Source organism: Panulirus ornatus, chromosome 16, assembly GCF_036320965.1.
Source record: "Panulirus ornatus isolate Po-2019 chromosome 16, ASM3632096v1, whole genome shotgun sequence".
In the NCBI taxonomy this organism is placed as follows: domain Eukaryota; kingdom Metazoa; phylum Arthropoda; class Malacostraca; order Decapoda; family Palinuridae; genus Panulirus; species Panulirus ornatus.
The window spans coordinates 33,299,139-33,314,949 of record NC_092239.1 but is presented as its reverse complement, the minus strand read 5'-3'; the positions used below and the strand labels follow the sequence as shown (position 1 = coordinate 33,314,949).

General features: G+C 35.0%; 1 protein-coding gene across 10 annotated transcripts in view; it reads left to right on the top strand.

The window, feature by feature from the left end:
• alpha-Cat (catenin alpha) overlaps positions 1–12,953 on the top strand; it is a 66,250-nt gene extending 53,297 nt beyond the window's left edge. For 7 of the 10 annotated variants that reach the window (XM_071671535.1, XM_071671533.1, XM_071671527.1 and 4 more), the window contains 2 exons: positions 1,878–1,895; positions 11,632–12,953. In XM_071671535.1, the coding sequence (XP_071527636.1) occupies positions 1,878–1,895; positions 11,632–11,796 (183 nt within the window). In that variant the 3' untranslated portion in view covers positions 11,797–12,953. Of the gene's footprint in view, positions 1–1,877; positions 1,896–2,218; positions 2,273–11,631 lie in introns of those variants that run through there. The other 3 variants (XM_071671536.1, XM_071671534.1, XM_071671537.1) reach the window with 2 other exon arrangements.
• Positions 12,954–15,811: the final 2,858 nt, after the last annotated feature.

Sequence of the window (15,811 nt, the reverse complement as noted above, 5' to 3'; positions counted from 1 at the left end):
TTAAAAACAAATTTTATCATGTAGATGACATGATTTCTTGTAAAATTGGATAAGTAAATTTCAGAAGACTAGAGCACTAATTTGGAGAAGTACAATAGAAAGTGTCAGGAGAGTAATTGAAGAAAAGGGCAGATGAAAGATGGGGAGTGGGAGTACTGATGACCTTTACTGAAAATTAGAAAATAATTTTGAAGGAGATAAAGAGAGAGAAAACCAAGCCAAATGGGGATGACAGTTAGGGGTGGAAATGGTAACCAACAAAGATTTGACAAAAGAGATGGAGTGAGTATTATAAAGGATAGTTGAATGTGTTAAGTAATGGGAAGGGGGATGTGGTGTGTTTGGGACGGGGTTGGATGTGGGTAAGAGAGTCATAGCAAATGGGATGGTAAAAAATATGGTAGATAGTGAAAGCTTGACTCATGATGAAATATGGTAAAGAGTAAGGAATGGAGAGTTGCAGTTGAGTTCCTGAAGAAATGGAGTGACTGTGTTGTTGATTGGTTAGTCAGGCTGTTTAGAATATGCATAATCCAAGGTGAGGTGCTTGAGTACTGGAAGAGTTCAGGTAAATTACTTTTGTAAAGGGCTCTATTTAAGGAAAGCTTAATTTGAATAGTTTAAGGAATTTCTTGATTATTTGTGGAACTAAGTGAACTTGCAGAAATCTGTGAAAAATGTAAATTCAGAAATATATTTTTGCATAAGTTTTTGCTTGGACACTGGATTTTAAATGTCAGCAAGTAGAAAGAATTTCTAAGTCTGTGATATTCCATGGGGACATGGATATAAAGGAAGTTAGGAGAGTAAATGGAAGAGATATTACATAAAAGGGAAAAGGGAATAATTAAACCAACAAATGGGAAATAGCCAGCAAGGGTGTTTTATGTTTTAAGTGTTAAAGTGAATAACATTACAAAGGCCTTTGGTTAGAATTTTGAAGAAATGAATTGCTGCTTGAAAAAGGAAGCTGTAGGTATGATAAGCTTCCTTTTATTAGTTTTCACATCTGCTATTGTTTTACAAGGAAACAAGATCAGTTTATCTGCTCTGTGGGTTGGCATTATTTGAAAATGTCAGGTGCATGTAAGGCAATTTGCATTGCATCTTGAGAACTCCTTAAAAGTTAGAATATTCAATGCAATGATGTCCTTTATGCTTAGTTGAATATGCAGAAGTAAAGAAGGTTTGTGTATGGTAAAAAAACAATATTTGAATGACAGAAGAGTTTAATTCATGTATGATAAGATTGCATGTTAGTTTTTTATTGAACATAGATGTATTGATGGATGAAATAGATTAACAGGTGTTTAGTGAGGTCTCACTTTGCAGAATTGATCTGTAGGTATATTCATTCATTGCTTTTGGTTTTTCACACATGGAGGTGTGGAGGTTGTTTGTAACTAGAAAGTTTAGGGAAGATTCTGCATACAACACATTTCTTCGAGTTTAGGAATAGGCACATGTAATATAAAAGGATAATTTGGTTGACTTTTCTTAAAATGCACATTAAAACAGTTAAGAAGGGTTTTTAAAAGTTTACTCCCATATTGATGGTGGGAAGCTTTTTGGAATATGCATAGTGTGAGTTTGAATTGATAAATATGGCAACATTCTTTTTTAGCATTTGAGTAGTTTTGAAATTCATTACATGAAATTTGAAAGGAAGATGATGCCAGAAAAGCTGTAGTACAAATGTTCCCTACTCAGGTGTTAAAAAAAAGTATTGTTTTTGCTACCAAATAATATAGATAGCCTCCAGCAGATACAGTTATTTTGAATACAGGACAACTTTATTTTAAATGCTAAGCTCTTAGGCCAGTCATTGCTTTGCATTTCTCCTTAAACATTGCTGTTTTTCATGCCTTTTATACCAGCCTGGGGCAAGATCAGCCGTAAGTGTAATATTTTAGTTGTTTTGTATCTTTTGAAAATGCCAGAAGCACTTACACAATATTTACTATCTATTTCACAGCATACTATTTGAAGAATAAGACAGTGAATTGTTGATTTTGCTTCTGCATGTTTATAAATAAGCACAGCCACTGTCTGTACTGTATTGATTAATATTTAGTTAGATTTAAGGTATAATTAGGCCACATGACAGGGGTAGTTGTGCCTAGTTCAGTGTGAAGTATACAGTTAGGATATATTTGTTTAATTTGGCATATGCTGTGAACTGTTTTAACCAAACTTTTCATATTTGTCTGCCTACCAGCAAAAATTCACCATGTGGTATGGAAATGCAGGCATGTAATAGGTCTTTTATGTGGAGAGCTTTGCACGAGTTTGTGTGTTATTTCATATTGGATGTTTTATGTTTTTGGTGTAATGTGTCTTTTGAGTTACAGTTGAGTTACAGTAATTTCATGAATTTAGACTTGACATTTGACTGTTCTATAAGAGGTTTGATCCCTTCAGATTGTCTTTAAACTCTTAATTTATGTTATTAATGTATGGATAGTCTTCTTGCTTTGGAGGCCCCCTCTCCCCCATCTACTGGGAAGTGTGAATGAATTTGTTAATGTTTATTGATTTTTAACATTAATGATGCTCATAAGCAACTTTTCTCAACCAAGTTTGTTACCAAACAGAAAGAATTTTCCATAAGTATTTCATTATTACTTGCATAAGAAATTTGATAATTGTATTCACCTTCCATTCTTACCAAAAGTAGTGTAAATGAGTTTTGTCCATTTATGTTTATTCATGAAAAACAGTTTATGAAGATAAGTTATGTAGGTTTAGTTAGTTATTCCCTAAAGTAATTGCACTTTTTTTTGTGTAACATTAATGTTTAGAATTCTGTGTGAAGAAAGAGAAATAATGCTGTGTATACAGCCTCTTTCAAACTTGTGTCATATTAAACCCTCATTTACACTTTTTCTCCGTCTGTGTAAAGCAGGATGGCATATAAAGAATCTTTCCCCAATGATTTGCTCACTGGCTATGTTCATTTCTGGTGCTGAAGATCCAATGGCAGCATTCATAGCATTTTTTAATTAGTTAGACGTAATGCATTTCTTATAAAAGAAATAAATAGGCACGATGTGATTACTTAGTAATATGCAAGAATGTGTGTGAGAAGAAAGTTGTCTTAGTAAGTGTATTTAAGGGGTAAGATAGTACTGGGAGCAGGGAAAGAAAGAGAAAGAATGATTACAAAGAACTGGACTATATAGATACTGTAAGAGAAAAGGTTTTCTGTTAAGAAGTGTGGAGTTTATTGGTATGTAACAAAGAAAAGGAGTTGCTTGGATATGGAAAATAGAAAGCAAGTACCTGCAGTTGAAGAAAAACAATGTCTATACTCCTCTTGTGGTAGGTATTTTGGAAATAAGGCAAGCTGATCTACAGCATTAACATTGCAAGAACTGAGTACAGTTTTGAAGAACGTGTTTGGTAAGATTTGTTGTGAAAGTTTTACAATGTGATATTTACCCATTATAGTATGGGAGCTGAAACCAGTAATTAGGTTCACCAAGATCATAATCATTTTTAGAAGTTAAGTATTTGTCACTTGCAGTTTATGTTATACATCAAAAAGAAAAAAATGCATTACATACACATGACACCTCGATAATGGATGTAAGTGGATGTGGCCTGTCTTCATCTGTTCCTGGCGGTGCCTCGCTAGTATGGAGAACAGCACACACACATATATAAATATATACATTATTATAGTATCAACATTTCCCGTGTTAGCGAGGTAGCACTAAGGACTGAGCCTTAGAGAGAATATCCTCACTTTGCCCCCTTCTGTGTTTCTTCTTTTGGAAAATTAAAAACAAAATGGCAGATATGTATAAAAAAGATATATATACATATACACTCATACACATATACAGACATATATTCACATGTACATATTCATACTTACTTGCCTTCATCCATTCCCAGCGCCACCCTGCCCCACAGGAAATAGCATTGCTACCCTCCACTTCAGCGAGCTAGTGCCATGAAAACAGATCAAAAAAGGCCACATTTGTTTTCAGTCAGTCTCTAGTTGTCATGTGTAATGCATGGAAACCACAGCTTCTCATCCACATCCAGGCCCCACAGACCTTTCCATGGTTTACCCCAGACGTTTCACATGCCTTGGTTTAGTCCATTGATGGCACATCGACCCCAGTATACCACATCGTTCCAATTTACTCTGTTTCTTGCACGCCTCTTACCCTCCCGTATGTTCAGGCCTCAATCGCTCAAAATCCTTTTCACTCCATTCTTCTGCCTCCAATTTGGTCTGCTTCTTCTTGTTCCCTCCACCTCTGAAATGTGTATCCTCTTTGTCAACCCTGGTAATTTTTTTTTTTTTCTTTTTTTTTGTCCACTGCAGCTGAGGTGTATGTGGATAAGATTTCTGAGTCTGCTGTCTCTTCCTCAAGGAAATGCATTTGGCCATTAATTCTTGTATTGGCATCCCATGCATTGTTACCAGATGATATTGCTTAAAGTTTTCCCTACATCTCCTTTTGTAGAGATGTCAAGAGGCTTGTCCAAGATCTCTGCTCTCTCATAATGGAATGATTTTTGGAGCTTTGACACTTTTACAAGACAAAGGATATTAGTGATGAAAGCCCTTTGTAATCATATTTCTTTGTGACTAAAACTTGCAGGAATACCATACACCTCAAAACATGTCTGACAGTACTCTTAGGGTATGTCGTACTGTTGGCAAGTTAATTATGTCATTTTATATAGAAAATTATGTTTTAGTTGTTAGTAGTAATAAACCTGTGGATATGATTAAATTCTTATGAATATTTGAGACTATCCCACACAAAAGAGTGTACTGTGGATATTAGACCTGCTGCAGTGAAAGGGGCCAGAGCTTTTGTATAATCGTCTTTCTGTCAGGCTCAAAAATCAACTTTTATCCAATTTATGTTTCCAAGCCTATATAGAGTAAGCCAAGTGTAAACATTTTCATCCCACCATCCATGTTAGATATCTTGATCTGAACAAGTAGATTTTGACTGATGCAAGATACAAGGGTTGAAGTTGAGGTGTTACTACTGTTGAAGGGTTGTGGAGTTAAGTAAATCTCTCTTAATTGTCTTCCTAGAAGTGGTTAACTGTTGGTATCCAGTAGTTTCCAGAGGTTTTAGAGTTATTAAGCCAGCGTTTGGTGTCTTGTCGTATAAGAATGTCCAGGTGAGACAAAAGAGTTCTATTTATTGCCCTAAACTTGCCCCACTAGAAAGGTTTGTCTCAGGTTAAAATGAATTTCTAACAAGTGTTCATAAAGTTTAGTAAATAGATAGAATAACCAATGCAGACTTTGTAAGAATAGTTGACTTTGTGTTACAAGCAGTAAACAAGTTAAGCAGAACTGATATGATAGTAAACATGTGGAAAGAATGGACAAGAGATTAACTAAGAAGTGTGCTGTAGTGAGAAAAGTGGAAGTAGATTATAGACAAAGAGGATGGAAGTATTGAATAATGGGAAGGAGTACAAGCTTGAAAGAGATTCTCTAGCTAAGGAATATATTAGAATGTATAGAATTAGAAGGAGATTTTGCATAAGCTACCCTGTTGTATAGCTGGAGAAAGCAGTGAGATACCCCTTATTTCCTTGCTAGTTTTTCTACATGCTTTGTACAGTAATTCTTGCAATTTCTTGATATATTTTGGAGTGTATAAAAATTCAATTTGACTAACATATCATATTCCCTGCTTAAAATCAGACTATCAGAGTAGGATCATCCTACAAAATTACAAAGTATTTCATACTTAAAAAAAGATTCTTTATAGAATTCTTTTCTCTTGCATGTCGATGATTTACTGATATTGTTGTATATATGGTTTATAGCATTAGCAATTTCTTATAGCTGCTGTATGTTTTTTCTTTTATTATAAACTACTTGTCACTGCACATAACTGTATTCTTAAGATAAAGAATTCACATTACAACATCATTGAAGACTAAATGATTTTGTATTTCTTACTAGCATTTTCACTTATTTTGAATAATTTTTTCTTATGCAGTATGATAGTTTCATTAAAGAGTCAATTATTTATTAAATGAATATACTACAAAATCAAAATCATGTGAGTGAAGTAATCATATTGATTATTTGAAAATTAAGGAGTATGTGACCATTTTTCTTTTTTGAGTTGTGCAGTTTTATGTTACAAGAAAGATATTAAGGATTTTTAACTCATATATTTTAATTTTCGTGGTACTAATCAAAATCTTGCTGCTTAGAGTTTATGTGTCATAATGGTATATGTACAGTGATGTCAGTTTTGACTATATCAGAACAGTAGCATGTGATCAGATTAAGACTACCATCTGTTGGAACAGGAAGTGAGTGCAGGTGCAGGGTTACAGAAACGAGAGGCGAAGGTCCCCTTAGTTTCACCAAAACCAATACAGTACCTAGGACAGGTGGAATACCCTCATATGTCTCAAATCTCATCTTTGAGACCCAAGTGTCCCTCAGAATCTAGTACCACTACTAAAGATCCCAACGACCATGTCTTCTACTGTCCTGTCAACAGTGACATATCAGTGCTCTACGGAGTCAGATGGGTACAAATGTTGAAATGGCATGAGATGCTTCTGTGGCAAACTAACTAGTTTGGAGTAGTTTTTTATTGCGTATGGCTTGCAAAACTAGAGGAATGTTTCACTGTGTGGTAGTTTGATATAACTTGTATAGTAATTTTATTTTAGAGATGGAATTAGTGTCAAGAACTATTACCATTAACAAATGGATGGTGTTCAAGGGGTTGATTATACAGATTTGGTATAACCCATCTCAGTTTGTATAGAAACCAAAAAACTAGAAAGTATGCTGTTTCATAGTATATTACATGGCATAGGAAACAGATATTATCTGATATATATTAAAACTGCTAAAGAAAGCTTTCAGTTAGATAGTATGTTGGTTGAATTGTCTTTCAAAACTTGGAAAGAAACCTCTTTTTGTGTGTGCATCATGTGACCTTTATGTATTAATAAGATTATGTTCCATGAAGAACCTGTCCAAGATATTGGTCTCCATTTTGCAGAATCTTTATCAGACCCCTGTTGCACATTTCACATATTTTCATGGATCTTTCCACAATGCTTTAAATGTTTGTGTGAAATTCTCCATGATCACTTAATTATATGGGAAGTAGTTTTGTAGTCCATATGCCTTTGAAATACGTTGTTTATTACCATGAGAAAATGTGTTGTCAGATGTGATGGATAATGGAAAGCTTGAGTTGGGAATGAGAAAAGCTACATGGACATGAACAAAGAGATGAACCTTCAGAACCAGGTGCAAATAATAATTACAAATTCATTCTTTTGAGAATTCAGTGACATGCTATAAAGCCATCTGAAGCCCTGAAAGATATTTCTGCTATGTTTCCTGTTTTGTTGTGCTGTATTTGAGGTATATATGAAGAGATCTCCAGTCAAGATATTTGTTGTCTGAGATCATCCAAAATATAGATGGCTGTGCATTTATGATTACCGTCAAACTGATGCACAAGTTCTTAAATTAGGATTTAAGATGGTAGTGCTTTGTGTTTCTCTCAGGTACTTCTGTGTCTTTTGCCTCTTTGATGGCATTCAGCATGCATCCAATCACTAGCACTTCATCTCATATGTAATCACTAAACTTTACAGTAGTTTACATTACACTTATTAAAAGCAGAGACAAGGTAGTGTTTTGGGTAAGTACAATAAATGAATGTCTTTTGAATTTTAAATTCATATGAATTTGCATATGTTGAAAATAATGTAAAAGAATTAAAAAACTTCAAGGAAAGAAGATGGTGGATGTGCTCAAAATGAAATACCCATAGACAATATGTGGCATGATATAAGTTAAGTATGAGAAATGACTTCTACAGAAAGAAGTGCAGTAGTGAGTGGTGAAGATAGCTGACCAGGGTATGCTGGAATGGTTATGCATATGGAGAGGATACGTGAAGGGGGACTGAGAGAGAGGATCCATGTGTTTGAAGCAAAGGAAGCTAAGGGGATAGGAAGAGAGAGGAGATGGATGGTTGGGTTAAAGGAGGTTAGGTATCATGGCCTGAACCTTTGGGAATGATTTGATAGAAAGAACTGGAGTGTTGTTTTATGCAAAGGGCTGAAGCAAGGTATGTGAAATGGTTGAGGAAAACCATGAAGTAGTCTATAGGGCATGCCTGTGAATGATAGACTTTAGTTTCAGTTCATAATATACAGAATGGCCAAAGAGTGGATGTGTGCAAATGAGGCTGATGTTTAACTGTACCTGATGCTAGGTTGGTTAGCTTAAGACTCTCTCCCGTTGTGCAACTTGATAGAGCAATTGCCAAAGCAGATGTGAGGATAGAACTCCATAAAAGGGCCATCAGTCCTTTTTATGATTAGCATAGAGGCAAAGAAAAGAAAAATCTTTGGTATTTGAATGACATTCCCAAATTTTTAGAGGCAGTCTTTTCTGTATGTGTAGTGTGGGGTTCCCTGAACAGATTAAATGTAATGTTTGCACCAAATATGTTAATTGCAGTGAATGTTGGTATTGCAGAGCTATCATAGATGATGGCAAAGCTGTGAGAAATTTTAGGAAGAGAAATAGAAAGAAATTGGATTTTACAGATGTTAGATTGAATAAGTCACCTCTTCTCCACTGAGAAAGTAAAAAATTAAGTACTCTGATGATATGGACATTGAGAGAGAATGTATATGTGTAGAGAATGCATGTGAAGAGAAAGACTTAGATGTGAATAGATTACGTGGAAGTAGGGTAAAGATAGACCTAATATTATATGAAAGGACATAGTGAGGGAGTAAATACACGAGAATGGTGTGTCAATAAGGGAACCTTGGGAAATATTTGATGTCCTGGTGTACTGTTTAGAAAGGATTTTTTTTTTTTAAGCCAATTTGTTACATGCAAGGAATGATGTCCAGAGGACATAGATAGATAGATTGTTTCTGTGCAGATAATGTTCATCTTTAGGGGCATTAAATACATCTTACTATCAGGGAAACTTTTTCATATTTAATATATTGGATTCATGCTGTATTTTATTGAAACACTTCTTGTACTTTACTTTTTTCATTTTTGACACTTGTTTACTGTTTCCTGCATTAGTGATATAGTGCTCGGACCAGATGAAGAACAGCTTCATTTGCTTACATGCACTCTCTAGCTGCAATGTATAATGAACTAAAACCAGAGCCCCTTATCCACACCCAAGCCCCTTAAGCCTCTCTCTGGTTTCCCCTGAGCACTTCATGTACACTGGTTGAACCCACTGACAGCACATCACCCCAGTGTACCACATTGCCTGAATTTGTTCTATCCCATGCATGCCTCACATCCTATTGCACATTCAGGCCTTGATCACCCAAAACATTTTTCATTCCATCTCAGCTTCCTGTCCTCCTTGGTTCCACCATTTCTGACACTTTTGTCATCTTTGTTAGTCTCCTCTACTTCATTGTTAGTATTTTTGTTGTACAATAACTGGTTTTTCTTTGATTATTGATTGGAAAATTGAACATGGCACTAGTGTCACAAGTTTTCATCTGTTGCTGTTTGATCTAAAGGAATTTAAAAGTGGAAAAAAATTTGATTGATTGCCAAAAGAAGGTGGCCATGTTGAAATTAAGACAAGCATAGCAAAGATGTATCATGTTAAACAAGTTGGAGAGAATAGAAGTATAAGACACTTCCATTGAATGCAATAGGAGAGAAAAGCAAGATACTTGAGGACCAATTGTTGAAGAAAGAGAGGAGAATACTTGACTTAATTATGACTAAAGCTCATACTAATAGTAGTACATTGTCTACAAAAATCTTTGTCCATCCCCATATATTTTCAGAGTTGATGCAAAGCAAAGATTTATTGTGGGAACAACCATGTGACACTCTCAGGGTGAAGTCATTGTACATCTGGTCACCGAGACTAGTGTTTCTATTGGTGTGAGCACAGGCAACCCACCTCAGTGTGCCTCAGGCTATTTGTGGGGAAGGATGTTCTTTACTCTTGCTGCTGCTTCAGTTTGGTAATTTCTCCTCTGGATGCTGTATTTGCTCCACCTGTGATTCAAGATGGTTGACTTTTCCCTTTCTATGGAGGAGGAAGCCCGCATTCTTGCCTGGAAGCAAATAACGTGGGTACATTTGAGATTTCTAGTTGTGCTGGTTACTCAGAATGCATGATCAGGAATTGCTTCCTGCAACACCTTAACAGTACCTCACCTCATTCAGGAGATCAGGATCCTGTGGACCCCAAAGGAGGACCTAGAATACTTTAGGAACTTTGCTTATTCCATACCCAGACATCTGCAGATGGTATTCAGGACTAAAGGAGAGATGCAAAAGTACTGAAATGTATGGCATTGCCTTTGTTTTGTTTTTCTTTTTTACAGGGCTTTTTGTCGACACTGTTATCCCTCAATGGTAATTCCATGCAAGACATATGATTGAATAGAATAATCCCAGAGTTGAATTGGATGTGACTTTCCTTGGATGGGAATGTACAAGTAAGATGGTAGACTGAGGGAACAATGAGGATGATGTAATGGTGTGAATTTTGAGGAATGTATTTGCCAGTTATGATTAAAAGGATGAGATTGATATTTGTAGAATAATACAGAATTAATGATGATGATTTAGATATGACTGAGGATAAAACAAGAGATGATGCAGTTGAGATGGATAGATGCATATTGTAAAATGTGGCGACATAAATGGTAAAAATGTTTAGTAGGGATTTTGCTTATGACACCTCTTTTTTTGTTGGACATGGTTTCTTGGAATTAAGAAATTTGATGTTAAGGCTATAGAAGGTAAAGTGAAGATGAGGAAAAGTGTACTTAGCAGTGATATTTCTCTACATACATTTTTAGCAGTTATAAGAGCTAGGATTGATAGTCAATTCAGGAGCTTATTACAGTACAACTAACTCATTTTTATTATAAAGTATTGTGATAGTGGAATTTTCTGGTCAGATTATAAGGCCATATACAACTATCAGACTGTTTTAAGTGTTTTGTTTTAGGTTAAATTATCTGCAGTGTGACTGTAGAGGGTTTTCATAACTTGTTTACCTGTACCTATAACTTGGGTAAAACTGAGTTTAGAAATACTGATTTTATGCACAATTATTACCCTCCTAGTAGTATTTGAATGATTGATGTTATCACAGTTTTTATTAATACACATGTTTACTTATGAATTTTCCAACATTTCATTATTTGTTTATGTATTTATTTCTGATTAATCAGTTAAATATTTCACCAATTGTTTTGAATTCTTCCTGCCTTAAATTTTTGATGTTTTAATTTGGGGAATGGTTTTACAGTATTACTTAAATGTTCTTAATGTTTAAAGATTAAATGTATAGTTCCTAACAGCTAAAAGTGTTCGAAAAACAGGACAATGAGCTAGGTCAGTAGTTATAGTACAGAACTATGTTTGACTACTTGTAATGAAAAAGTTTTTTTTACTAATGAATTGATAATTATGGTGATTGGTAGTTTTAAGAATATCATAATTGGTAATATTTAAGGTGAATGGAAGTTTCAGAACATTGACTTGAACTTTATAATTTAGAAATATCAGAAATGCAGTATATGTTGTTTTGTACATCAACAATATTTTGATTATCGTCATATTTTTTGCAGTCCCCAATTGTTGTTTGGAAGATGAAGGCCCCAGAGAAGAAGCCATTAGTGCGACGTGAAAAAGCAGAGGAAGTGAGAGCCAAAGTCCGCAAGGGTAGTCAGAAGAAGCCTGTCTCAGCTCTGAAGGCTCTTGCAGAGTTCCAAAGTCCAGCAGATGCGATTTAGAGCATATTTTTTTCAGCTTCAAGCTTCCAAATAATTGTTTTGTAAATTGAGGAATATTCAGTTTGAATGATTGCAGTGAGTGCAGTGATATCATGCACTACTATTGTGTAATGTGACAATATTTCTTGAGGATTCTGGACAGTTTTGTAATTTGGGAGTAAGAGAAAAAGTCCCATGGAGGGAGTTTAGTACTGCTAATGAATATATTTTTTTTTTTGCAAACAATGATTTATCAGGGCTGTATATCAGTATGTTTAAGTAATTGTTTAATAAGAGAACACTTATGTTTAAGCATATTTTTACACCAAAAGACAGTTAATTTATTAGTAAAGTTTTGCGGTATCAGGATTTAACATTAACAGCTCTCCGCTTGTCCTGAGGAATGAAGGATTTGTTCAGACAACCAAATTTTTCTTGGAGATTTAAAAACCTGGACAAGAAGCTAAACCACTAGTTAAACCTGTTATGGCACAAATCAAATGAATTTAGCAATAAGTTCAACAGTGTTGAAGTAAATCACATTTGTAGGAATTCATGCATTATGTTGGTATTTAAAAGATTTTTGTTGAAAGGAAATAATTTTTGGAAAGTCAGGCATGATTCTGATGGAAGTGAACTTCAGCACTCATTTGTCCAAGTGGACAAGTGAATTCAGTTGATGTTGAACCCTGGATATATAAGATGGCTTATACAACAAATTTATTCAGACATTTGAACAATCTGGTCCTGTCTGAATAGAGAGTAGTCATTTGATTTTTTAAACTTATTACTTCTTCATGCAGGTAATGTCATTTACCTGTATGCTCTGTGTTCATAAAATTATTGTATTATGTAAGTATGAAGCAGAAGAATGGTTCCCATGGTTAGAGGTTTGGAGGTTAGTATAGTAAAATGAAAACTCATATTAGGAATGTTGGATATGAACATAATGATATTCACCAGTTCCTTGCATGTCCAATTTTCAAATAGTTTCCTAATCACACATTCCTTTATTGATATGATGCATTTGATTATAAAGAGTTTTTGCCTTGTTTAATGATTTCTTTCATGTAAAAAATCTTAAGTATATGTTCTTTCTGTTGATGTCTGTGCATGATAAGCTATTTGCAAATTATCAGTATCTGGAATTGTGACAGTCAGGTGATACAAAGTTAATAGTAATTATTATTCAGCTCTTTACTATTGCTCATTATGAAGGGGAAGCTTTCTGATTTATTTATATGCACATGAATTATATGAAATTGTGGGTCACTTATATGCATATTTCATCTTTCATACTATTCGCCATTTCCCGCGTTAGCGGGATAGCGTTAAGAACAGAGGACTGGGCCTCTGAGGAAACACCCTCACCTGGCCCTCTTCTCCGTTCCTTCCTTGGGGGGGGGGGGGGGGAATGAGAGGGGGAGGATTTCCAGCCCCCCCCCCCCCCCCCCTTTTAGTCGCTTCAACACGCAGGGAATACGTGGTAAGCATTTATACTTTGTCGCTGTCTCCCATGTTAGTGAGGTAGCGCAAGGAAAACAGACGAAAGAATGGCCCAGCCCACCCACATACACATGTATATACATACACGTCCACACACGCACATATACATACCTGTACATCTCAACGTATACATATATATATACACACACACACAGACATATACATATATACACGTGCATAATTCATACTGTCTGCCCTTATTCATTCCCGTCGCCACCCCGTCACACATGAAATGACAACCCCCTACCCCCTCATGTGCGTGAGGTAGCGCTAGGAAAATACAACAAAGGCCACATTCATTCACACTCAGTATCTAGCTGTCATGTATAATGCACCGAAACCACAGCTTCCTTTCCACATATATTTAAGGGGGCCAAATGAGGATTTCTCTCTAAGGCTCAATCCTCTGTTCTTAACGATACCTCGCTAATGCGGGAAATGGCGAATAGTATGGAAAAAAATATATATATATATGTTTATATATATATTGTAATTTTCACAGTCCAAGGACCCTGATTTGGTATTGGAATCAGACAACCCAGAGATGGCAGTATTATTTATTTTGTGATGGGCACAGGTGACTACTAGTATTTGCAGGCTCCACACTAGTTAGTCTTTCTTTCCCACCTTGATGCCACCTCTTTCATTAGAATATGGCATAGGTAGATCTAACTTGGAAATGAAAAGATTTATATATATATGATATTTTTATTGCTTTAAGGGATTTTTCACTTGTCATTAAATAAACATGTGCCTTAAATGGAAAACTAATAACCATAAAAGTGAAATTGACGGCTCGTATCAACCTAGCGTGGCATTTGGGTGTTAGTACTGTGGAAGGTAGACGTAAAGTTTAGGAGTACTAAGGTTTGTTAAAGCATTGCATGTTTCTTTTGTGCATTGCTAAAGATGTAAGATTGTCATTACAGCCATTTCATGTAAAACAGACTTTGAAGCCATGCTGTCTTGTAATGCAGATACCTGTGCTTGAGTCGTGTCCGTGGTACATGTATAATCAATGCCAAGTTTAAAATAATGTACATGTTCTAGCTTGAGAACATTCAACACAACTTAAGGGACAAGGAAAATAACTGACATATTTGGGAAGACAAAAGATTATTCGTTATTGAAAGAAAGTTGTTCAAAAATAAAAGTGAAGTAAATTCATTTGATATTTGAAAATATAAGCAGAATAATGAGATTATGAAATTACCAGTAGGTGGGATACAACCTTCACATGCAATACTAGGTATGTGCATTGGTACCAAAAAAATAACACAAGGTGTTTAGTAACATTTTACAGTAGGTAGCTCACTGTTTTACTCATCATTCCAAAGTAATTTGATCATTCTGATCTATATTATATAGCTTACTTTTCTCTTTTTGTATTATTACTATATTGATGTATATCAGTGAATTATTTTAGATGAAATTTTTTTATGTATGGAATACTGTTGTATGTTCTAAAAAATTATTTTCTATACTTTTACTCAGTGATTTTACAGTATGAAATTACTGTCTGCATATCATAACTCGCTGTATATTGAGAGTGTGAGAATGGGCAGCTTTTTGTATATCATTAGGGTAAGACATGTTCATGGGATCATTCAATATATAAAAGGCACCAAAGCAGATTATATGGCATGCTGGTCATGATTTATAGTAAACCATGTATTTTTTCAATGAACTTTTTTTTCTATGCCAATAACATATGTAATAATATAGTTATGAAATAAGGATCATTAAAAATGCTATATTCACAGTACAATATCATACAGTTTTCATAATTTGTTACCTGGCCTATAGCATTTGCTAATCATTGACATTACCAAGCCAGGTGCAGGCAGGGGCTCTCCTATGTATTGTACTGATATTTTGGACGAAGCTTCATACAGGTGAGTCTCTGCTCATCCATATATTGAATGGCAACCTCTGGTACAACTTGAAGAGCCTTTGTGTGTTTGGGTTACTGTGGGAACAGTTGCTTAAATTCTGAATGGGCTCAGCTCACAGTGTAAAGTTATTTTGATTTGATAGAAAATTATTTTCTGTATACACAGGAAAATGTTGAAGACAGTTAATATAAGAGTGGTTTTTGTTATAGTTCCATCTTCATAAAAACCATTGCATTGCAAAAGCAAAGAACATGCAAAGTCTCTGATATCATACCTTGGCTGTTTTGTTTAAAGTGATAGGTATGTATTAGTGAAATCACTCATCAAATCACTATCATGAAAGAGGTTATGCTTGTTTTCAATATATGTGAGCATGAAGACTCTGATATAGCATGTTCCTAGGTAAATATGGCATGAAATTTAGGCATGCCATGAGAGATTCTTTGTTCCAACAAAGGAGCTCCTGAATCATGGATACTGTAGAGAATGAATTTGATGAAGAATTTTCTTGGTGATTCCTATGTTGAAAGGTTAACAAATACGATCTCATGGGGAATTGCAAGCAATGACTCATGATTGTTAAATACTGTGATTGAGAAATATTTTGTTATACTTTATTTTTGTGTATTTCAGAT